This window comes from Oncorhynchus kisutch, unplaced genomic scaffold, assembly GCF_002021735.2.
Source record: "Oncorhynchus kisutch isolate 150728-3 unplaced genomic scaffold, Okis_V2 scaffold721, whole genome shotgun sequence".
Lineage (NCBI taxonomy): Eukaryota > Metazoa > Chordata > Actinopteri > Salmoniformes > Salmonidae > Oncorhynchus > Oncorhynchus kisutch.
Window position 1 is genome coordinate 110,051 of NW_022262666.1, and position 24,947 is coordinate 134,997.

General features: G+C 44.9%; 1 protein-coding gene across 3 annotated transcripts in view; it reads right to left on the reverse strand.

Annotated features, from left to right (window-relative positions):
• Positions 1 to 3,619: 3,619 nt before the first annotated feature.
• LOC109886462 (prominin-1-A) overlaps positions 3,620 to 24,947 on the reverse strand; it is a 51,775-nt gene continuing 30,447 nt past the window's right edge. Inside the window, exons 16-27 of one of the 3 annotated variants that reach the window (XM_031815993.1) lie at positions 23,965 to 24,068; positions 22,301 to 22,385; positions 21,784 to 21,930; positions 19,550 to 19,621; positions 18,793 to 18,885; positions 18,002 to 18,019; positions 10,922 to 10,975; positions 10,726 to 10,806; positions 10,479 to 10,547; positions 8,887 to 8,976; positions 7,756 to 7,871; positions 3,620 to 4,397 (exon numbers count right to left, since the gene is read on the reverse strand). In XM_031815993.1, coding sequence (XP_031671853.1) covers positions 4,379 to 4,397; positions 7,756 to 7,871; positions 8,887 to 8,976; positions 10,479 to 10,547; positions 10,726 to 10,806; positions 10,922 to 10,975; positions 18,002 to 18,019; positions 18,793 to 18,885; positions 19,550 to 19,621; positions 21,784 to 21,930; positions 22,301 to 22,385; positions 23,965 to 24,068 — 948 coding nt within the window. In that variant the 3' untranslated portion in view covers positions 3,620 to 4,378. Of the gene's footprint in view, positions 4,398 to 7,755; positions 7,872 to 8,886; positions 8,977 to 9,492; positions 9,565 to 10,478; positions 10,548 to 10,725; positions 10,807 to 10,921; positions 10,976 to 18,001; positions 18,020 to 18,792; positions 18,886 to 19,549; positions 19,622 to 21,783; positions 21,931 to 22,300; positions 22,386 to 23,964; positions 24,069 to 24,947 lie in introns of those variants that run through there. The other 2 variants (XM_031815994.1, XM_031815995.1) reach the window with 2 other exon arrangements.

The following is a 24,947-nucleotide window of genomic DNA, read 5'->3' on the forward strand; positions in this document are numbered from 1 at the left end:
TAGTGATAAACCATAATGTTACTACAGAGCTAGTGATAAACCATAATGTACTACAGACTAGTGATAAACCATAATGTTACTACAGACTAGTGATAAACCATAATGTTACTACGACTAGTGATAAACCATAATGTACTACAGACTAGTGATAAACCATAATGTTACTACAGACTAGTGATAAACCATAATGTTACTACAGACTAGTGATAAACCCATAATGTTACTACAGACTAGTGATAAACCATAATGTTACTACAGACTAGTGAAAACCATAATGTTACTACAGCTAACTAGTGATAACCATAATGTATACTACAGACCTAGTGATAAACCATAATGTTACTACAGACTAGTGATAAACCATAATGTTACTAACAGACTAGTGATAAACCATAATGTTACTACAGACTAGTGATAAACCATAATGTTACTACAGACTAGTGATAAACCATAATGTTACTACAGACTAGTGATAAACCATAATGTTACTACAGACAGACTAGTGATAAACCATAATGTTACTACAGACTAGTGATAAACCATAATGTTACTACAGACTAGTGATAAACCATAATGTTACTACAGACTAGTGATAAACCATAATGTTACTACAGACTAGTGATAAACCATAATGTTACTACAGACTAGTGATAAACCATAATGTTACTACAGACTAGTGATAAACCATAATGTTACTACAGACTAGTGATAAACCATAATGTTACTACAGACTAGTGATAAACCATAATGTTACTACAGACTAGTGATAAACCATAATGTTACTACAGACTAGTGATAAACCATAATGTTACTACAGACTAGTGATAAACCATAATGTTACTACAGACTAGTGATAAACCATAATGTTACTACAGACTAGTGATAAACCATAATGTTACTACAGACTAGTGATAAACCATAATGTTACTACAGACTAGTGATAAACCATAATGTTACTACAGACTAGTGATAAACCATAATGTTACTACAGACTAGTGATAAACCATAATGTTACTACAGACTAGTGATAAACCATAATGTTACTACAGACTAGTGATAAACCATAATGTTACTACAGACAGACTAGTGATAAACCATAATGATACTACAGACTAGTGATAAACCATAATGTTACTACAGACTAGTGATAAACCATAATGTTACTACAGACTAGTGATAAACCATAATGTTACTACAGACTAGTGATAAACCATAATGTTACTACAGACTAGTGATAAACCATAATGTTACTACAGACTAGTGATAAACCATAATGTTACTACAGACTAGTGATAAACCATAATGTTACTACAGACTAGTGATAAACCATAATGTTACTACAGACTAGTGATAAACCATAATGTTACTACAGACTAGTGATAAACCATAATGTTACTACAGACTAGTGATAAACCATAATGTTACTACAGGCTAGTGATAAACCATAATGATTCGCTCACACTACACGGAGGTCTTAGGGAATTATTTGTATCAAATACAAAATGTTAGTTTTAGAGATGTTCAGGACCAGTTTATTACTGGCAACCCATTCTAAAACGGTGTGCAATTCTTCGTTTAGGGTTGCAGTGATTTCACAGCGGAGGTTGCTGACGTGTATAGGGTTGAATCATCAGCATACATGGACACAGAGGCTTTGTTTACTGCCAGTGGCAGGTCAAATGGTAACATTATAAAAGTGTAGAGGGGAATGTCGTGGAAGAATCAGAATTTGTTGGTAACATTTGTAAGGTGTTTTTATATTCATCAAATGGGTGTAAATTACTTCTCATCAGAATGGTATTTTTGTATAATACTGTGGCAGGGTTTGCAGTTATCTGTTCTATGTCAAGACTAAGTTGCATGGGCCGCTGAGAGGGGAGAGGTCAAAGTGTCATCATGTGTAAACATATCTTTTGCTCCACTCTGTGTGTATCAGTCACTCCCTACTTTTCCCATCGGGGAAAAGGAGGATGGCAGTGTCTGGAATCATTCTCATGCTCCCTTTTATCTTAACCTATAGCCTCATTCTCCTCTCTGTGAGTTTGTCCAGGATTGGTTGTATTTAGAATTGGTTGTATCTAAATGACAATTTGATATATGCCTGTTGATATGGAGGGTTGGTTTATGGTTCTGGGGTTTGAGTAAGGAGACAAAGCTGAACGATTTATTATGTCTATGCTGTCTGACTATGTGTGATCTTTACTATAAAGGATCCCATTTTGCCATTATGTTGGGACTCTCAACTTCTCATTAGAGATACTGAACTGTTGAAAGTCAAAATGCTATTGCAATGTGGAGGGGGCTCTAAGAGAATTCATTGAGAGACACTGAATTACCTGAGAGTCACAGGATTGTGATAGAGCTCATATAATTAAAGATGGACTTTGATAACTAACTCTGACTTGTGTGTGTGGTTTGCTCCCATGATTTGGTAAATAGAGGACATTTCCACGACAGGGCCTAGAGAGCTGCCCTGCGGAACATCACAGGTGCATGTTTATCAATAATTGGAAGAAGCAATTTCATAAACTCATCAAGTGCAGCGTCTGGATGCTCCTTATTAATCACATCAGACCAACAAATATTTTGAACCAGTGGAGGCTCCTCAAAGGAGGAAGGGGAGGACCATCCTCCTCAGTGAATTTCATAAAAATATAGATTTTTAAACATTTCAAAAGTTATCCTTTTTAGATAAAACTATACTAAATATATTCATATTTCACCAAACAATTGATTAGAACACACTGTTGTTTTGCAATGAAGGTCTACAGTAGCCTCAACAGCACTCTGTAGGGTAGCACCATGGTGTAGCCGGAGGGCATCTAGCTTCCGTCCTCCTCTTGGTACATTGACTTCAATACAAAACCTAGGAGGCTCTTGGTTCTCATCCCATTCCATAGACTTACAGAGTAATTATGAAAACTTCAGGAGGACGTCCTCCAACCAATCGGAGCTCTTGCAGTATGAACTGACATGTTGTCCACCCAATCAAAGGATCAGAGAATGAATTTAGTACTGAAAGCACAAGCTACAGCTAGCTAGCACTGCAGTGCATAACATGTGGTGAGTAGTTGACTCAAAGAGAGAGAAAGACAATAGTTGAACTGTTTTCAACAAATGTATTTCTTCAAAAATGAGAGGCAAGAGAGAGACAGAGAGAGAGTGTCATTTTTTTCACTTTCAGTTTCACTTACTTACTTTAGCCTACTGAAACACCCTGCTCAAAAAGAGGAATGCTCTGTTAGCTAGCTGGCTATAACAGAGGGATGTTATGTTAGCTAACTGGGGAGGAGATGCACTGAGGAGGAGATGCACTGCAGTACTTAATGCAGCTGGTGGCCACACCAGATACTGACTGTTACTTTTGATTTTGACCCCCCCCCTCTTTGTTCAGGGACACATTATTGCATTTCTGTTAGTCACATGTCTGTGGAACTTGTTCAGTTTATGTCTCAATTGTTGAATCTTGTTATGTTCATACAAACATTTACACATGTTAAGTTTGCTGAAAATAAACGCAGTTGACAGTGAGAGGACGTTTTTTTGTTTGTTGCTGAGTTTATGTATATATGGACGGACAGACAGACAGCAGGACGAAAGACAGTGGAGACGGCGTAACTCAGCGAACTGACATCTTTATTCACAGATTCAGAGCCTGAAGTGACATCAGTCGTGACATCACAGTCCTGACATCATCGATATGACATCACAGATATGACATCAAAGTCAATGCGATGGTTACAGCTGTCAAACAACAAGCAGCTAGCGTCCGCTAGCTAACATGCTAACATGGTTTTGTATCTAGTGTCTGCTAACATGCTAACATGGTTTGGTAGCTAGCGTCCGCTAACATGCTAACATGGTTTGGTAGCTAGCGTCCGCTAACATGCTAACATGGTTTGGTAGCTAGCGTCCGCTAACATGCTAACATGGTTTGGTAGCTAGCGTCCGCTAACATGCTAACATGGTTTGGTAGCTAGCGTCCGCTAACATGCTAACATATTATTTTAAAAAATATATAAAACTTTCAAAGGTGTTGAAAGCGTATAAAATGTACAAGTCATTGAGATGAGTCAGTGGTTCCAGCTGAGTAGAAACAAACAGAACACGTGTCTATAATATCTCTGATATATCAAATCAACTATATAGAAATAATCCACCAACACGTTCACACAGGTGTAATGTTCAGAAACTACGGTGATGTCAGACAGAACTAGTGATGTGATTGGGCGATGGAACGTACAGGGCATCATTTGGGCTACTGTAATTGGCTGGCAGCTAAGGTCCTTATCCAATCAGGTTGTTGTGGGGCGGAGATCAGCAGAGTTCTGTCTTCTTGGGTTGTTGTTGTTTTGTTCTCTTTCCCACCTTTGTTTCTCTACCAGTTTTCTTGGCCCCTGAGGAAGAGAACAGAACATTTATTAACAGCATCAAAAGACACAAGGAGTGAGGGAGGGAGAGAGAAGGGGAGGAGGGGAGAGGGGAGAGGGGAGGAGAGAAGAGGGGAGGAGAGAGGAGAGGAGGAGAGAGGTAGAGAAGGAGAGAAAGAATAAAAGAGAGACCAATGACAGAAAGAGAAGGACAGAAGAGATGCTTCGTGGTGCTCTAATCAGTTTGTGTGGGACTAGGAGACTAGGAGACTGGGAGACTAGGAGACTAGGGGCCTAGGAGACTAGAAGACTAGGGGACTAGGAGACTAGGGGACTGGGAGACTAGGAGACTAGGGGACTAGGAGACTGGGAGACGGTATCAGTAGCAGTGGACTGGGACTAGGGGACGGTATCAGTAGCAGTGGACTAGGAGACGGTATCAGTCCCCAGCTGTTCCCAAACTCCACGGCACAGGTTCTCTTGACAATCCTGTAGCATTCTTGAGGGGCCTTGGTATTTCTGATACTGACTTCCTCTCCTGGGTGCTCGTACCTTGGCTGAGTCATAGTTACGGTATGTCTGCCTGAGCGTGAGGTCTGTGCTGCCCGGCTCAACCCGGCTCATGTACGCTCTGTTGCCGGTTACGGGTGGCTACCCGAAGACAGAGGGCGGCCAGGCTCGGTGGGTAAGCCCCACCGCTTGCCTCTCTTCCCTGGGTCGCTCGTCTTTTCAGTTCACTGCAGCAAGCGACTGGAACGAGCTGCAACAAACACTCATCAAACACTTATCTCAATCTCTTCATTAAAAGACTTAATCATGGACACTCTTACTGACAGTTGAGGCTGATGTATTGTTGTCTCTACCGGTGCTGGGTGCCAGCCGGTTACCGTCTTACCACCTTAACCGAGTGAGGCACGTTGTGACAACAGTACCCCCAAGTGGCCAATCAGGGTACGTCACTGATCACTGAGCCCTGGTACCCAGAGTGGGCCGGGCTTTAGGCAAACCATGGCACAATACAGTTTCTTCAACCCTGAGTTCCGCAGTGTTCACGGGTTTCCAAACGTGTCTCCTGCATGTGAGTTCAATGAAAAGGGTCCCTTCTCCATGTTCAGACTCACAGTTGTCAAGAGTGGTGGTTATTTTTCCAATTCCAATCTCTCCCAGTCCACAAAGTGGTGTCCCGCCCCTTCAGAGTCATGGGAGGCTCGCTGTCTGCTCTGACCAATGGCGGGCATGCGCAGTGTCACCCTGGATCATACGAATAGTAGCCTCTGCAGGGTCCCCAACAGCCAGATGTTCCGGGTTTTCAGGGGAAATGGAGAGAGAGCCTATGACGTGACTTCTGCTTTTGTACATTAACAAGGCATCACTCCAAGGTGACACTCATTTACTAGATTGGTTGAACAGTTATTTTTATTCTCGTCAAAACCAGTATGTAGGGGACCTAGTTTCTGGCTTTTCTTTTTTATGCCTGCTAAGTTAGGTGATGTGATGTCGGGGTACAGGCTACAACTTGTTGTTCGTCCCTCCACACTTCTGCAGCGTCATCAGGCCGACTATTCCCGAGGCTTCAGCGCCTGTTTTGAGGGAGGAAATATCCTCCCGTCTCCAGAAGCAGGCAATCCGTTGAAGATCCAAGATGGCTGGTGCAGCCGATATTTCCTGGTTCCGAAAAGGGAGAGGACTTTACGTCCCATTCTAGACCTATGTGCCCTCAGCAAGCACCTCAGAGTCTACAAACTCAAAATGCTCACAAGCCGCCTCCGGAGTCGTCGAGGGAGCAAGGAATGTAACACACATCCATTCTACTGTCCCGTATTCAGTCTCTAGTCTTCCAAAGAAACCAGAAAAGTTACCTGTCTGACTCCACATCAGCGCATTCTGTTTCTAGGTCCTGAGCTAGACTCACTTGCGTATCATGCTTTTCTATCCCCACAGAGAGTGTCAGAGTTCCGGCTCTGCTCAGCCAAACTTTGGTTATGTCACAAAGGGTGTTGTTGCCAGTGCCTACGCCTTACTTCTACCAGGGACAATGGCTTCTGTGATGTAAGTTGTTCCCCTTGGGCTATTGTTCATGTGGCCCTTCCAGCGCTGAGTGCTAACCACTCACCTGGATGCATTTCGCAGCCTAAGCCGGTCACTTTGGGTGTCAGGTCTATGGGCCATGCACCAGTGCTGGGACCCTCTGCTATTGTCAGGGGGCTCCCATGGACTCAGTTGTATCCCACAAGGTGATCACAACAGACACATTCCCCTGAGGGTGGGGTGCGCTGTAAGAAAGGCAACCGATTCTGGGGGTATCGACATTGGTGTGGATCGCACTGCATATCAATTACCCAGAGATCCTACCGGTATATCTGACACTAAGGCACTTTCCCCTGAGGGTGGGGTGCGCTGTAAGAAAGATTCTGGGGGTATCGACATTGGTGTGGATCGCATATCAATTACCCAGAGATCCTACCGGTATATCTGACACTAAGGAGCTTTCCCCTGCTTTGGTCGGGCCAGTGGTGGCGTGCATCAACGGGGACGGGGAGGGACTACCTCCTCAACTTGGATCGCTCCCTATTGCTGGGAGCAGTGTGCACATGCTTTCACTTCGGGAAACACATGTCCCCGGTTGACTCAATTTGGGTGCAGATTAGCCTCCACTCTCAGGGGTGGTGTTCTCCCAGATAAGGGAAATCTTCAGCAGGGCCGACATAGATCTTTACACATCGCGAGAAAACTTGCATTGTCGTCTGTTTTTCCTCGATGAGGGAGTTGAGCGCTTCACTGGCCTCGGATCCTCCTTTACACATTTCCTCCCGTGAAGCTGATTCAGCCGTCGTTGGAGAGGGTGCGCCTCAGGGGCTTGCTGTTGACTCTTGTGGCTCCCCATTGGTCCAAGCAACCTTGATTTGTGGAGATCATTCACCTGTTGTGGTGGGGTCCAGTGGCAACTCCCACAACGCAGGGATCGATTATCCCATGGATAGGTTATCCCAGGTACACCGGCAGGTTTGGCAGGTTGTCTGTCATGTCTGCGTCGTGATTTGTTGGGAGAGTTGTCTGGCATGTCTGCCTCGTGATTTGTTGGGAGAGTTGTCTGGCATGTCTGCCTCGTGATTTGTTGGGAGAGTTGTCTATCATGTCTGCCTCGTGATTTGTTGGGAGAGTTGTCTGGCATGTCTGCCTCGTGATTTGTTGGGAGAGTTGTCTGGCATGTCTGCCTCGTGATTTGTTGGGAGAGTTGTCTGTCATGAAGAGGACCCACCCTGTTGTTTTCCCTTTGTGGTCATTTGAAACCAGATCCTAGTCACTGCTGGATCGGCGTTTTCAAGACTAGAAAATAGCCACTAGAGAAGTGTGTGTCTCTTTATACCTGTGTGTGTGTACCTACTCTTCAAACACATCCTCCGTATCCATCCTCCTGTAGTACTTGGCCAGTTTGACTGACAGGATGATGCTGGGAACCAGGAACACACAGCAACCACCCAGACCGAACCAGAACGTGTTCTATAACACAGAGATATATAACATTAACTCAGACCGAACCAGAACGTGTTCTACAACACACAGATATATAACATTAACTCAGACCGAACCAGAACAACACACACAGAGACATAACCTCACACACACACACACCGACACACACACACATAGCACATACCAACACACACACCGACACACAGCACACACCGACACACAGCACATACCGACACACACACACCGACACATACACATACACAAACACACACAGCACATACTGACACACAGCACATACCGACAAACACACAGCACATACCGACACACACACACAGCACATACTGACACACAGTACATACCGACAAACACACACAGCACATACCGACACACAGCACATACCGACACACACACAGCACATACTGACACACAGCACATACCGACAAACACACACAGCACATACTGACACACAGCACATACCAACACACACACACACAGCACATACCGACACACACACACAGCACATACCGACAAACACACACAGCACATACCAACACACACACACAGCACATACCGACACACAGCACATACCGACACACAGTACATACCGACACACAGCACATACCGACAAACACACACAGCACATACCGGCAAACACACACAGCACATACTGACACACAGCACATATCGACAAACACACACAGCACATACTGACACACAGCACATACCGACACACAGCACATACCGACAAACACACACAGCACATACCGACAAACACACACAGCACATACTGGCACACAGCACATACCGACAAACACACACAGCACACACCGACACACAGCACATACCGACAAACACACACAGCACATACTGACACACAGCACATACTGACACACAGCACATACCGACAAACACACACAGCACATACCGACACACAGCACATACCGACACACACACACATACACACACAAACACCGACACACACACAGACAGCACACACAAACAGCACACACTGACACACACCGACAGCTCCTGTGTATCTTACCACTGAGTCGACTATGAAGCTGCAGGCAATGATCTCCATGGAGTCAATGAGGTTACTGATGGGCTTACACTGAGACACCTCCCCTGTCAGCTAGGACACATTACATTATGGAGGAGAGGTTACTGATGGGCTGACACTGAGACATCTCCCCTGTCAGCTTGGACACATTACATTATGGAGGTTACTGATGGGCTGACACTGAGACACCTCCCCTGTCAGCTAGGACACATTACATTATGGAGGTTACTGATGGGCTGACACTGAGACACCTCCCCTGTCAGCTAGGACACATCACATTATGGAGGAGAGGTTACTGATGGGCTGACACTGAGACACCTCCCCTGTCAGCTAGGACACATTACATTATGGAGGAGAGGTTACTGATGGGCTGCCACTGAGACAACTCCCCTGTCAGCTAGGACACATCACATTATGGAGGAGAGGTTACTGATGGGCTGCCACTGAGACACCTCCCCTGTCAGCTAGGACACATTACATTATGGAGGTTACTGATGGGCTGCCACTGAGACAACTCCCCTGTCAGCTAGGACACATTACATTATGGAGGAGAGGTTACTGATGGGCTGCCACTGAGACACCTCCCCTGTCAGCTAGGACACATTACATTATGGAGGAGAGGTTACTGATGGGCTGCCACTGAGACACCTCCCCTGTCAGCTAGGACACATTACATTATGGAGGAGAGGTTAGGACTGGAGGGACTGGAGGAGAGGTTAGGACTGGAGGGACTGGAGGAGAGGTTAGGACTGGAGGGACTGGAGGAGAGGTTAGGACTGGAGGGACTGGAGGAGAGGTTAGGACTGGAGGGACTGGAGGAGAGGTTAGGACTGGAGGGACTGGAGGAGAGGTTAGGACTGGAGGGACTGGAGGAGAGGTTAGGACTGGAGGGACTGGAGGAGAGGTTAGGACTGGAGGGACTGGAGGAGAGGTACAAATCTAGCTAAACAGAACAATAGTGTACAGAATAATATTAGAGATAATGATTTATTTCAGCTTTTATTTCTTTCATCACATTCCCAGTGGGTCAGAAGTTTACATACACTCAATTAGTATTTGGTAGCATTGCCTTTAAATTGTTTAATTTGGGTCAAATGTTTGTAGGCCTCCTTGCTCAAACACACCTTTTCAGTTCTGCCCACAGATGTTCTATTCTCTCTGCTATTATTCTGACATTTCACATTCTTAAAATAAAGTGGTGATCCTATAACACCTAAACCAGGGAATTTTTACTAAGATTAAATGTCAGGAATTTAAATGTGTATATATATATATATATATATATACACACTAGCATTCAAAAGTTTGGGGTCACTTAGAAACATCCTTGTTTTTGAAAGAAAACCACATTTCTTTGTCCATTAAATAACATAAAATTTATCAGAAATCCAGTGTAGACATTGTTAATGTTGTAAATGACTGTTGTAGCTGGAAACGGCTGATTTTTTATGGAATATCTACATAGGAGTACAGAGGCCCATTATCAGCACCCATCACTCCTGTGTTCCACTGCAGGCCTTCTAGTGACCCCGAACTTCAGAACGGCAGTATATAACTCTAACTTGATAACTTACAGAGTTTTTGACCCAGTCTGTGTACTGTCTGAAGTATCCAACCAGGCTCTGCATGTACACATCTCTCTCCTGTAGGACAACGAGAGGTTGTTTAGAGTGTCTGTCTGTCTGTCTGTAGTGCGTTTACCTGTTTTACCACGCGTGAAGCGTTGTGTGTGTGTGTGTGTGTCTGTCTGTCTGTCTGTCCGTAGTGAAGCATTGTGTGTGTCTGTCTGTCCGACCGTCCGTCCGTCCGTAGTGTGTTTACCTGTTTAACCACGCGTGAAGCGTTGTGTGTGATGAGGTACTCTGCTTCGTCGATGGCACTAAGGACGTTAGTGACCTTCACCTGAGAGAGAGAGAGAGAGAGACAGGTGAGTTAGGGTGTGTGTGTGTGTGTGTGTGTGTGTGTGTGTGTGTGTGTGTGTGTGTGTGTGTGTGTGTGTGTGTGTGTGTGTCCTCACAGGTAGTTCCTTAGCTGTCCTCTGCAGTAGCCGGATGCTCTGGCTGAGGGTGCTCTGGAAGAGAGGAGGAGGCCATGTTTCAGATGGGTCTAGTTACTGAAGAGGGCCATTTTTCAGATAGGTCTAGTTACTGAAGAGGGCCACGTTTCAGATAGGTCTAGTTACTGAATAGGGCCATGTTTCAGATAGATCTAGTTACTGAATCTGGCCACGTTTCAGATAGGTCTAGTTACTGAAGAGGGCCATGTTTCAGATGGGTCTAGTTACTGAAGAGGGCCATGTTTCAGATAGGTCTAGTTACTGAAGAGGGCCATGTTTCAGATAGGTCTAGTTACTGAATAGGGCCATGTTTCAGATAGATCTAGTTACTGAAGAGGGCCATGTTTCAGATAGGTCTAGTTACTGAAGAGGGCCATGTTCCAGATAGGTCTAGTTACTGAAGAGGGCCATGTTTCAGATAGGTCTAGTTACTGAAGAGGGCCATGTTCCAGATAGGTCTAGTTACTGAAGAGGGCCATGTTTCAGATAGGTCTAGTTACTGAAGAGGGCCATGTTTCAGATAGGTCTAGTTACTGAAGAGGGCCATGTTCCAGATAGGTCTAGTTACTGAAGAGGGCCATGTTTCAGATAGGTCTAGTTACTGAAGAGGGCCATGTTTCAGATAGGTCTAGTTACTGAAGAGGGCCATGTTTCAGATAGGTCTAGTTACTGAAGAGGGCCATGTTTCAGATAGGTCTAGTTACTGAAGAGGGCCATGTTCCAGATAGGTCTAGTTACTGAAGAGGGCCATGTTCCAGATAGGTCTAGTTACTGAAGAGGGCCATGTTTCAGATAGGTCTAGTTACTGAAGAGGGCCATGTTTCAGATAGGTCTAGTTACTGAAGAGGGCCATGTTCCAGATAGGTCTAGTTACTGAAGAGGGCCATGTTCCAGATAGGTCTAGTTACTGAATAGATCTGGGTTGCTAACTTGATTCTTCTTACATGTACTCCTAAAGAAGCATTGGGTTGGTGAAAACATGAGAGAGTTCCCTTCCACCATGTGTGTCCACCAGTCTAACCCATTCATCCACCAGTCTAACCCTAACCCATTCATCCACCAGTCTAACCCTAACCCATTCATTCACCAGTCTAACCCTAACCCATTCATCCACCAGTCTAACCCTAACCCATTCATTCACCAGTCTAACCCTAACCCATTCATCCACCAGTCTAACCCATTCATTCACCAGTCTAACCCTAACCCAGTCATCCACCAGTCTAACCCTAACCCATTCATCCACCAGTCTAACCCATTCATCCAACAGTCTAACCCATTCATCCACCAGTCTAACCCTAACCCATTCATCCACCAGTCTAATCCATTCATTCACCAGTCTAACCCTAACCCATTCATCCACCAGTCTAACCCTAACCCATTCATCCACCAGTCTAACCCATTCATCCACCAGTCTAACCCTAACCCATTCATCCACCAGTCTAACCCTAACCCATTCATCCACCAGTCTAACCCTAACCCATTCATTCACCAGTCTAACCCTAACCCATTCATCCACCAGTCTAACCCTAACCCATTCATTCACCAGTCTAACCCTAACCCATTCATCCACCAGTCTAACCCATTCATTCACCAGTCTAACCCTAACCCATTCATCCACCAGTCTAACCCATTCATCCACCAGTCTAACCCTAACCCATTCATCCACCAGTCTAACCCTAACCCATTCATTCACCAGTCTAACCCTAACCCATTCATCCACCAGTCTAACCCATTCATTCACCAGTCTAACCCTAACCCATTCATTCACCAGTCTAACCCTAACCCATTCATTCACCAGTCTAACCCTAACCCATTCATCCACCAGTCTAACCCTAACCCATTCATTCACCAGTCTAACCCTAACCCATTAATTCACCAGTCTAACCCTAACCCATTCATCCACCAGTCTAATCCATTCATTCACCAGTCTAACCCTAACCCATTCATCCACCAGTCTAACCCATTCATTCACCAGTCTAACCCTAACCCATTCATCCACCAGTCTAACCCTAACCCATTCATTCACCAGTCTAACCCTAACCCATTCATCCACCAGTCTAATCCATTCATTCACCAGTCTAACCCTAACCCATTCATCCACCAGTCTAACCCTAACCCATTCATCCACCAGTCTAACCCTAACCCATTCATTCACCAGTCTAACCCTAACCCATTCATCCACCAGTCTAATCCATTCATTCACCAGTCTAACCCTAACCCATTCATTCACCAGTCTAACCCTAACCCATTCATTCACCAGTCTAACCCTAACCCATTCATCCACCAGTCTAACCCTAACCCATTCATTCACCAGTCTAACCCTAACCCATTAATTCACCAGTCTAACCCTAACCCATTCATCCACCAGTCTAATCCATTCATTCACCAGTCTAACCCTAACCCATTCATCCACCAGTCTAACCCATTCATTCACCAGTCTAACCCTAACCCATTCATCCACCAGTCTAACCCTAACCCATTCATTCACCAGTCTAACCCTAACCCATTCATCCACCAGTCTAATCCATTTATTCACCAGTCTAACCCTAACCCATTCATCCACCAGTCTAACCCTAACCCATTCATCCACCAGTCTAACCCTAACCCATTCATTCACCAGTCTAACCCTAACCCATTCATCCACCAGTCTAATCCATTCATTCACCAGTCTAACCCTAACCCATTCATTCACCAGTCTAACCCTAACCCATTCATTCACCAGTCTAACCCTAACCCATTCATTCACCAGTCTCAGTGCTATTCATTTTAAATCCATTGATCATTACTGTATCATGTAATAACCAATAATAACACAAACAACATTTATTTTCTCTCACACAAATACACAACGCTGTTCAGAACAACAACATCACAACACACACCGAGTATCACGTTATCACAACACAAATACACAACGCTGTTCAGAACAACAACATCACAACACACACCGAGTATCACGTTATCACAACACAAATACACAACACTGTTCAGAACAACAACATCACAACACACACCGAGTATCACAGCGTATTACAACACAAATACACAACACTGTTCAGAACAACAACATCATTGAATGAGTAGGTGTGTCCAAACCTGGTACTGTATATACACACACACAGAACGTATACCCCTTGACTGTATATACACACACACAGAACGTATACCCCTTGACTGTATATACACACACACAGAACGTATACCCCTTGACTGTATATACACACACACAGAAAGTATACCCCTTGACTTATTTCACATTTAGTTGTCTTACAATTTAAATTCAAAATGGATTAAATAGCTGTTTTATTCTCACCCATCGATACACAAAACCCCATAATGACAGCTGTGAGTCTTTCTGGGTAAGTCTCTAAGAGTGATGACAGCTGGGAGTCTTTCTGGGTAAGTCTCTAAGGTTGATGACAGCTGTGAGTCTTTCTGGGTAAGTCTCTAAGAGGGATGACAGCTGTGAGTCTTTCTGGGTAAGTCTCTAAGAGTGATGACAGCTGGGAGTCTTTCTGGGTAAGTCTCTAAGAGCTGTGAGTCTTTCTGGGTGAGTCTCTAAGAGTGATTACAGCTGTGATTCCTTCTTTTCCCTCTGTCAGGCTTCCTTCTTTTCCCTCTGTCAGGGTTCCTTCTTTTCCCTCTGTACAGGCTTCCTTCTTTTCCCTCTGTCAGGCTTCCTTCTTTTCCCTCTGTCAGGCTTCCTTCTTTTCCCTCTGTCAGGCTTCCTTCTTTTCCCTCTGTCAGGCTTCCTTCTTTTCCCTCTGTCAGGCTTCCTTCTTTTTCCCTCTGTCAGGCTTCCTTCTTTTCCCTCTGTCAGGCTTCCTTCTTTTCCCTCTGTCAGGCTTCCTTCTTTTCCCTCTGTCAGGCTTCCTTCTTTTTCCCTCTGTCAGGCTTCCTTCTTTTTCCCTCTGTCAGGGTTCCTTCTTTTCCCTCTATCAGGCTTCCTTCTTTTCCCTCTGTCAGGCTTCCTTCTTTTCCCTCTGACAGGCTTCCTTCTTTCCCTCTGTCAATTAGTGTTGTGGAGTAATTGCAAATGGTGTTGATCCATCCTCAGTTTTTTCCTATGACAGCCACTAAACTCTGTAACTGTTTTAAAGTCTAAATTGGCCTCATGGTGAAATCTCAGAGGTTTCCTTCCTCTCCGGCAACTGAGTTAGGAAGGACACCTGTATCTTTGTAGTGACTGGGTGTATTGATACACCATCCAAAGGGTAATTAATAACTTCCCCATGCTCAAATGGATATTCAACGTCTGCTTTCTGTTTTACCAATAGGAGCCCTTCTTTGCGAGGCATTGGAAAACCTCCCTGGTCTTTGTGGTTGAATCTGTGTTATAAATTCACTGCTGGACTGAGGAACCTAATGTTGTGTTGTTGCTACACAAACAGTAATAATGACACTGGAAACAGAGACACCGTTTACATGACTTTATCCTTCAAACTAAACTTCAAGCACAGAACATTCATGAGTAGGCGCAGTACTCAATTGGTATCAATGCTCTGAGTAGGTTCCTCAGTATCAATGCTCTGGGTAGGTTCCTCAGTATCAACATAAAGTAGTTCCCAGTATACATGCTATATAATGGTATCAATGCTCTAGGTAGGTTCCTCAGTATCAACATAAAGTAGTACCCAGTATACATGCTATATAATGGTATCAATGCTCTAGGTAGGTTCATCAGTATCAATGCTCTGGGTAGGTTCCTCAGTATCAACATAAAGTAGTTCCCAGGATACATGCTAAATAATGGTATCAATGCTCTGGGTAGGTTCCTCAGTATCAACATAAAGTAGTTCCCCCGTATACATGCTAAATAATGGTATCAATGCTCTAGGTAGGTTCATCAGTATCAATGCTCTGGGTAGGTTCCTCAGTATCAACATAAAGTAGTTCCCAGGATACATGCTAAATAATGGTATCAATGCTCTGGGTAGGTTCCTCAGTATCAACATAAAGTAGTTCCCCGTATACATGCTAAATAATGGTATCAATGCTCTGGGTAGGTTCCTCAGTATCAACATAAAGTAGTTCCCAGTATACATGCTATATAATGGTATCAATGCTCTAGGTAGGTTCATCAGTATCAATGCTCTGGGTAGGTTCCTCAGTATCAACATAAAGTAGTTCCCAGGATACATGCTAAATAATGGTATCAATGCTCTGGGTAGGTTCCTCAGTATCAACATAAAGTAGTTCCCCGTATACATGCTAAATAATGGTATCAATGCTCTGGGTAGGTTCCTCAGTATCAACATAAAGTAGTTCCCAGTATACATGCTATATAATGGTATCAATGCTCTAGGTAGGTTCCTCAGTATCAACATAAAGTAGTACCCAGTATACATGCTATATAATGGTATCAATGCTCTAGGTAGGTTCCTCAGTATCAACATAAAGTAGTACCCAGTATACATGCTATATAATGGTATCAATGCTCTAGGTAGGTTCCTCAGTATCAACTTAAAGTAGTACCCAGTATACATGCTATATATCACATTATATCATACACCTTTCAGATACACTACATGACCAACAGTATGTGGACACCTGCTTGTCCAACATCTCATTCCAAAATCATGGACATTAATATAGAGTTGTTCCCCCCTTTTGCTGCTATAACAGCCTCCACTCTTCTGGGAAGGCTTTCCACTAGATGTCGGTACATTGCTGCTATAACAGCCTCTACTCTTCTGGGAAGGCTTTCCACTAGATGTTGGAACATTGCTGCAGGGACTTGCTTCCATTCAGCCACAAGAGTGTTAGTGAGGTCGGGCGCTGATATTGGGCGATTAGGCCTGGCTCACAGTCGGCGTTCCAATTCATCCCAAATTCGCTCGATAGGGTTGAGGTCAGGGCTCTGTGCAGGCCAGTCAAGTTCTTCCACACCGATCTCGGCAAACCATTTCTGTATGGACCTCGCATTGTGCACTGGAGCGTTGTCATGCTGAAACAGGAAAGGGCCTTCCCCAAACTGTTGCCACAAAGTTGGAAGCACAGAATTGTCTAGAATGTCATTGTATGCTGTAGCGTTAAGATTTCCCTTCACTGGAACTAAGGGGCCCGAACCATGAAAACAGCCCCAGACCATTATTCCTCCTCCACCAAACTTTACAGTTGGCACTATGCATTGGGGCAGGTATCGTTCTCAATGTATCCGCCAAACCCAGATTCGTCCGTCAAACTGCCAGATGTTGAAGCGTGATTCATCACTCCAGAGAACGTATTTCCAGAGTCCAATGGTGGTGAACTTTACAACCACTCCAGACGGCACTTGGCATTGCACATGGTGATCTTAGGCTTGTGTGCGGCTGCTCAGCCATGGAAACACATTTCATGAAGCTCCCGACGAACAGTTGTTGTGCTGACGTTGCCTCCAGTGGCAGTGTGGATCTCGGTAGTGAGCGTTGCAACCGAGGACAGATGATTTTTACATGTTGTTCCGTTCTGTGAGCTTGTGTGGCCTACCACTTTGCGGCTTAGGCGTTGTTGCTCCTAGACGTTTCCCCTTCACAATAATAAACATTCTACTGACAGTTTTTGTCTATGCATGGTTGTGTGCGCAATTTTATACACCTGTCAGCAACGGGTTGAAATAGCCAAATCCACTAGTTTGACGGGGTGTCCACATACTTTTGTATATATAGTGTAATTGTATGTGTGGGGTACAGAGATGAGGTAGTCATTCAAAAACCATGTTAAACACTATTATTGTACACAGGGTCTAATCAACCTAAAACGTGACTTGTTCAGCACAGTTTTCCTCTTGAACTTATTAAGGCCATAACAACAAAGGGGTTGAATACTGACTGACTCAAGACCTTTCAGCTTTTCATTTTTAATTACTTTTGTAAACATTTAGAAAAAACAACAACATTATTCCACTTCGATATTATGGGCTATTGTGTATAGGCCACTGATACAAAATCTAAATGTAATCCATTTTAAATTCAGGCTGTAACACAACAACAAAGTCAAGGGGTGTGAATAGTTTCTGAAGCTCTGTGTAGAAATATACACAAACACAGACACCAAGCTTACCCGCGCTCGGACAAATTTCTGGGCCACCATTTATATGTGAATATTAGTGAGAAAGAAGACAAGAAGAGAAACCGAGAGAGAGAACAGCAGGAACGTAGAGAGGGAACAGCAGGAACGTAGAGAGGGAACAGCAGGAACGTAGAGAGGGAAAAAGAGAGAGAGAGAGAGAGAGGGAGAGAGAGGGAGAGAGAGAGAGGGAGAGAGAGAGAGGGAGAGAGAGAGCGGGAGAGAGAGAGAGAGAGAGAGAGAGAGAGAACAGCAGGAACGTAGAGAGGGAAAGAGAGAGAGAGAACAGCAGGAACGTAGAGAGAGAGAGAGAGAGAGAGAGAGAACAGCAGGAACGTAGAGAGGGAAAGAGAGAGAGAGAGAGAGAACAGCAGGAACGTAGAGAGAGAGAGAGAGAGAGAGAGAGAGAGAGAGAGAGAGAGAGAGAGAGAGAGAGAGAGAGAGAGAGAGAGAGAGAGAGAGAGAGAGAGAGAGAGAGAGAGAGAGAACAGCAGGAACATTGGGGAAGAACAGAAATCAGTCAAGCTGTCTCTTACCACGTCTTTGGGAGAAGTCCAAAACATATTGCTATCAGGTTGTAAATCATAAGTGGCCTGTTTACGTGAGTGTGTGAGTATGTGTGTATGTGAGTACACGTGTGTGTGTGTGTGTGTGAGTTTGTGTGTGTGTGAGTGTGCGTGTATGTGAGTACACGTGTGTGAGTGTGTGTGTGAGTTTGTGTGAGTGTGTATATGTGAGTACGTGTGTGTGTGTATGTGAGTGTGCGTCGGGGTGTGTGGGTTTACCATAGCCTGCTCCATAGGGACGACCTGTTCTCTGTGGATCTGTCGTATGCTGCTGGCATGACCCTTCAAAGCATTCTCTAGAGCTCCCCGCGGCTACACACAAACACACAGGACGTAGCATTTAGCCTCACCATATCCATATTAACACACAGGACGTAGCATTTAGCATTTAGCCTCACCATATCCATATTAACACACAGCATTAGCATTTAGCCTCACCGTATCAATATTCACACACAGCATTAGCATTTAGCCTCACCATCTCAATATTCACACACAGCATTAGCATTTAGCCTCACCATATCCATATTAACACACAAGACGTAGCATTAGCATTTAGCCTCACCATCTCAATATTCACACACAGCATTAGCATTTAGCCTCACCATATCAATATTCGCACACAGGATTTAGCATTTAGCCTCACCATATCAATATTCACACAAAGGACGTAGCATTAGCATTTAGCCTCACCATATCAATATTCACACATAGGACGTAGCATTAGCATTTAGCCTCACCATATCAATATTCACACATAGGACATAGCATTAGCATTTAGCCTCAGCATATCAATATTCATTTGGGGGCCTATATCATGTTACAGGGTCTATATCGTGTTACAGGGTCTATATCTATATCTAGCGGTAAGGTCTAGGGGTTAGGGTCCAGGGGGTAGGATCTAGGGGACTCACGAGAAGGTCGGCCTGGGCCTCCAGCTCGTTAGGGGTTAGGGTCTAGGGGTTAGGAGACTCACCAGAAGGTCTGCCTGGGCCTCCAGCTCGTTGGAAAACGACAGCAGATCCACCAGAGTTACACCTTTATTCACCTACACACACAGAGTCAGTGGTCAGGAGTTAGAGGTCAGGGGTCAAGGTTCAGTGGTTAGGGGTCAGGGTTTAGTGGTTAGGGGTCAGGGTTCAGGGGTCAGAGGTCAGGGTTTAGGGGTCAGGGTTTAGTGGTTAGGGGTCAGGGTTCAGTGGTCAGGGGTTAGAGGTCAGGGTTTAGTGATCAGGGTTTAGGGGTCAGGGTTCAGTGGTTAGGGGTCAGGGTTTAGTGGTTAGGGGTCAGGGGTTAGAGGTCAGGGTTTAGTGATCAGGGTTTAGGGGTCAGGGTTTAGTGGTTAGGGGTCAGGGTTCAGTGGTCAGGGGTTAGAGGTCAGGGTTTAGTGATCAGGGTTTAGTGATCAGGGTTTAGTGGTTAGGGGTCAGGGTTCAGGGGTTAGAGGTCAGGGTTTAGTGATCAGGGTTTAGGGATCAGGGTTTAGTGGTTAGGGGTCAGGGTTCAGGGGTAGAGGTCGACGGATTATGATTTTTCAACGCCGATTCCAATTATTGGAGGACCAAAAAAGCTGATACCGATTAATAACAATTACAACAATACTGAATGAACACTTATTTTAACTTAATATAATACATCAATAAAAATCCATTTAGCCTCAAATAAATAATGAAACATGTTCAATTTGGTTTAAATAATGCAAAACAAAGTGTTGGAGAAGTAAAAGTGCAATATGTGCCATGTAAGAAAGCTAACGTTTCAGTTCCTTGCTCAGAACATGAGAACATATGAAAGCTGGTGGTTCCTTTTAAGATGAGTCTTCAATATTCCCAGGTAAGAAGTTTTAGGTTGTAGTTGTTATAGGAATTATAGAACTATTTCCCTCTATACCATTTGTATTTCATATACCTTTGACTATTGGATGTTCTTATAGGCACTATTAGTATTGGCAGTGTAACAGTATAGCTTCAGTCCCTCTCCTCGCCCCTACCTAGGCTCGAACCAGGAACACATCGACAACAGCCACCCTCGAAGCAGCGGCCCTTGCAGAGCAAGGGGAACAACTACCAGAAGGCTCAGAGCTAGTGACGTTTGAAACGCTATTAGCGCACACCCAGCTAACTAGCCAGCCATTTCACATCGGTTACACCAGCCATTAGGCTGATAGGCTTGAAGTCATAAACAGTGCAATGCTTGCGAAGAGCTGCTGGCAAAACGCACGAAAGTGCTGTTTGAATGAATGCTTAAATTAGTTTGCAATGAGCCAGGCGGCCCAAACTGTTGCATAACGTTATACCCTGACTCTGCGTGCAATGAACGCAAGAGAAGTGACACAATTTCACCTGGTTAATATTGCATGCTAAACTGAATTTCTTTTAGCTAAATATTGGACTAGTTAACTGTAAGGTTGCAAGATTGGATCCCCCGAGCTGACAATGTGAAAAGGTATAAATCTGTCGTTCTGCGTTCTGAACGAGGCACTGTTAAATGAAGGTATAAAAAATAAATAAAAAAATCGGCGCCCAAAAATACGGATTTCCGATTGTTATGAAAACTTGGACATTCCGATTAAACGGTCGACCTCTAGTTAGGGGTCAGGGTTCAGTGGTCAGGGTTCAAGGTTCAGTGGTCAGGGTTCAGTGGTCATGGGTTAGGGGTCAGGGTTTAGTGATCAGGGGTTAGAGGTCAGGGTTTAGTGGTCAGGGTTCAGTGGTCATGGGTTAGGGGTCAGGGTTCAGTGGTCAGGGGTTAGGGTTCAGTGGTCATGGGTTCAGTGCTAGTGGGTTAGGGGTCAGGGTTTAGTGATCAGGGGTTAGAGGTCGAGGTTTAGTGGTCAGGGTTCAGTGGTCATGGGTTAGGGGTCAGGGTTTAGTGATCAGGGGTTAGGGGTCAGGGTTTAGTGATCAGGGGTCAGGGTTCAGTGGTCAGGGTTCAGTGGTCATGGGTTAGGGGTTAGGGGTCAGGGTTTAGTGATCAGGGGTCAGGGTTCAGTGGTCAGGGTTCAGTGGTCATGGGTTAGGGGTCAGGGTTTAGTGATCAGGGGTTAGGGGTCAGGGTTTAGTGGTCAGGGGTCATGGGTTAGGGTTCAGTGGTTAGGGTTCAGTGGTTACTGTTCAGGGTTCATGGGTTAAGGGTCATGGTTCAGTGGTTAGAGGTCAGGGGTCATGGGTTAAGGGTCATGGTTCCATGGCTAGAGGTCAGGGGTTATACCTCTGCTAGGTAAGCAGCATAGTTAATATCTCCTATCCCGGCGTTAGAGAAGGTTAGCAGGTTATCTCGTCCATCCTGCTCCAATAACACAATGCCCTGGAGGTCGATGCTCACGCTGTCAAACACCTTCACCAGGTCCTTGTTAAACTGACACACACACACACACACACACACACACACAGACACACACACACACACACACAGACAGACACAGACACAGACACAGACACAAACACACACACACACACACACACACACACACACACACACACACACACACACACACAGACACAGACACAGACACACACACACACACACACACACACACACACACACACAGAGACACACACACACAGACACACACACACAGAGGCACAGAGACAGATACAAAAACACTTATGAATGGTAGGTTGTGTAACAGTTCACACACACGCTGCCCCCTCCCCCCCACACGCACACACACACCCCCCCCTCACACACACGCTTACCCCCCCCCCCCACACAGACCCTGACATACCACGGTTGTTTTGAGGAAGGTGTTGATGTTGAACATTGTCTCCAGCTGCAGAGCATGGTACAGCCCGTTGTTATCATAGCAGTCTCTACACACACACACAGACACACACACACACAGACACACACACACACCGTTGTTATCATAGCAGTCTCTATACACACACACACACACACACACACACACACACAGACACCACACACACAGACACCACACACACACACGCACACGCGCACACAGTTTCAACATGATTTCAACCCATAAATGATATGTGATGATGCTGAATCAACCTTAGAAGACTGATTGCAAAGAAGTCATGGCTGACCACGTTTCCATCCAACCGGGTGAATCACCTGACCCATGGTAAGAAGTCATGGCTGACCACGTTTCCATCCAGCCGGGTGAATCACCTGACCCATGGAAAGAAGTCATGGCTGACCACGTTTCCATCCAGCCGGGTGAATCACCTGACCCATGGAAAGAAGTCATGGCTGACCACGTTTCCATCCAGCCGGGTGAATCACCTGACCCATGGTAAGAAGTCATGGCTGACCACGTTTCCATCCAACCGGGTGAATCACCTGACCCATGGAAAGAAGTCATGGCTGTAATCCAAACTACTGTAAACCTATCTTCTGTAATCCAAACTACTGTAAACCTAGCTTCTGTAAACTTAGGCTTACAGTAGTTTGGATTACAGTAACTAAGTTTACAGAAGATAGGTTTACAGTAGTTTGGATTACAGTAACTATCTTCTGTAATCCAAACTACTGTAAACCCAGCTACTGTAATCCAAACTACTGTAAACCTATATTCTGTAATCCAAACTACTGTAAACGTACCTTCTGTAGTCCAAACTACTGTAAACCTAGCTTCTGTAATCCAAACTACTGTAAACTTATCTTCTGTAATCCATACTACTGTAAACCTAGTTTCTGTAATCCAAACTACTGTAAACCTATCTTCTGTAATCCAAACTACTGTAAACCAATCTTCTGTAATCCAAACTACTGTAAACCTAGCTTCTGTAAACCTAGTTACTGTAATCCAAACTACTGTAAACCTAGCTTCTGTAAACCTAGCCTCTGTAAACCTAGCTTCTGTAATCCAAACTACTGTAAACCTAGCTACTGTAAACATAGCTTCTGTAATACAAACTACTGTAAACCTAGCTTCTGTAAACCTAGCTACTGTAAACCTAGCTACTGTAAACCTAGCTACTGTAATCCTAGCTACTGTAATCCTAGCTTCTGTAATCCTAGCTTCTGTAAACCTAGTTTCTGTAAACCTAGCTACTGTAAACCTAGCTACTGTAATCCTAGCTACTGTAAACCTAGCTACTGTAATCCTAACTACTGTAAACCTAGCTACTGTAAACCTAGCTACTGTAATCCTAGCTACTGTAAACCTAGCTACTGTAAACCTAGCTACTGTAATCCTAGCTACTGTAAACCTAGCTACTGTAATCCTAACTACTGTAAACCTAGCTACTGTAAAGGAATTTGGGGGAATTGGTGTGCTTTTCCAATCCAATGAGTATTTGGTTTATTTGACTGTGAATTCACGTAGTTAAACAACTAAATCAAACAGTCTGTGTCCAGTGATGTGAATGGTGTGTGTGTGTTGGTCTGTGTGCGTCTGCGTGCTAACGTGCATGTGTGTCTCACCGGTACATGCTTCCTACAGTCAGGTTGATGTTAGGGTTCTGGAACAGCATGCCAGGCAGGAAGTTCTTCTTGGCAGGATGGACCATGTAGGGAGTGTCTATGATCTACACACACACACACACACACATACGCACACACACACACACATGGACACACACACACACACACACACACACACACACACACGTTAGGAAACTGGAGGACACAGTTCTGTAGTGTCTAGATACTGGAGGACACAGGGCTGTAGTGTCTAGATACTGGAGGACACAGGGCTGTAGTGTCTAGATACTGGAGGACACAGGGCTGTAGTGTCTAGATACTGGAGGACACAGGGCTGTAGTGTCTAGATACTGGAGGACACAGGGCTGTAGTGTCTAGATACTGGAGGACACAGGGCTGTAGTGTCTAGATACTGGAGGACACAGGGCTGTAGTGTCTAGATACTGGAGGACACAGGGCTGTAGTGTCTAGATACTGGAGGACACAGGGCTGTAGTGTCTAGATACTGGAGGACACAGGGCTGTAGTGTCTAGATACTGGAGGACACAGGGCTGTAGTGTCTAGATACTGGAGGACACAGGGCTGTAGTGTCTAGGTACTGGAGGACACAGGGCTGTAGTGTCTAGATACTGGAGGACACAGGGCTGTAGTGTCTAGATACTGGAGGACACAGGGCTGTAGTGTCTAGATACTGGATGACACAGGGCTGTAGTGTCTAGATACTGGAGGACACAGGGCTGTAGTGTCTAGGTACTGGAGGACACAGGGCTGTAGTGTCTAGATACTGGAGGACACAGGGCTGTAGTGTCTAGATACTGGAGGACACAGGGCTGTAGTGTCTAGATACTGGAGGACACAGGGCTGTAGTGTCTAGGTACTGGGTGAGGGAGGGAGACGGTGAGAGAGAGCGTGAGAGAGAGGGTGAGCGAGGGGGTGAGAGGGTGAGAGATGAGGTGAGGGTGAGAGAGGGTAGAGGGTGAGAG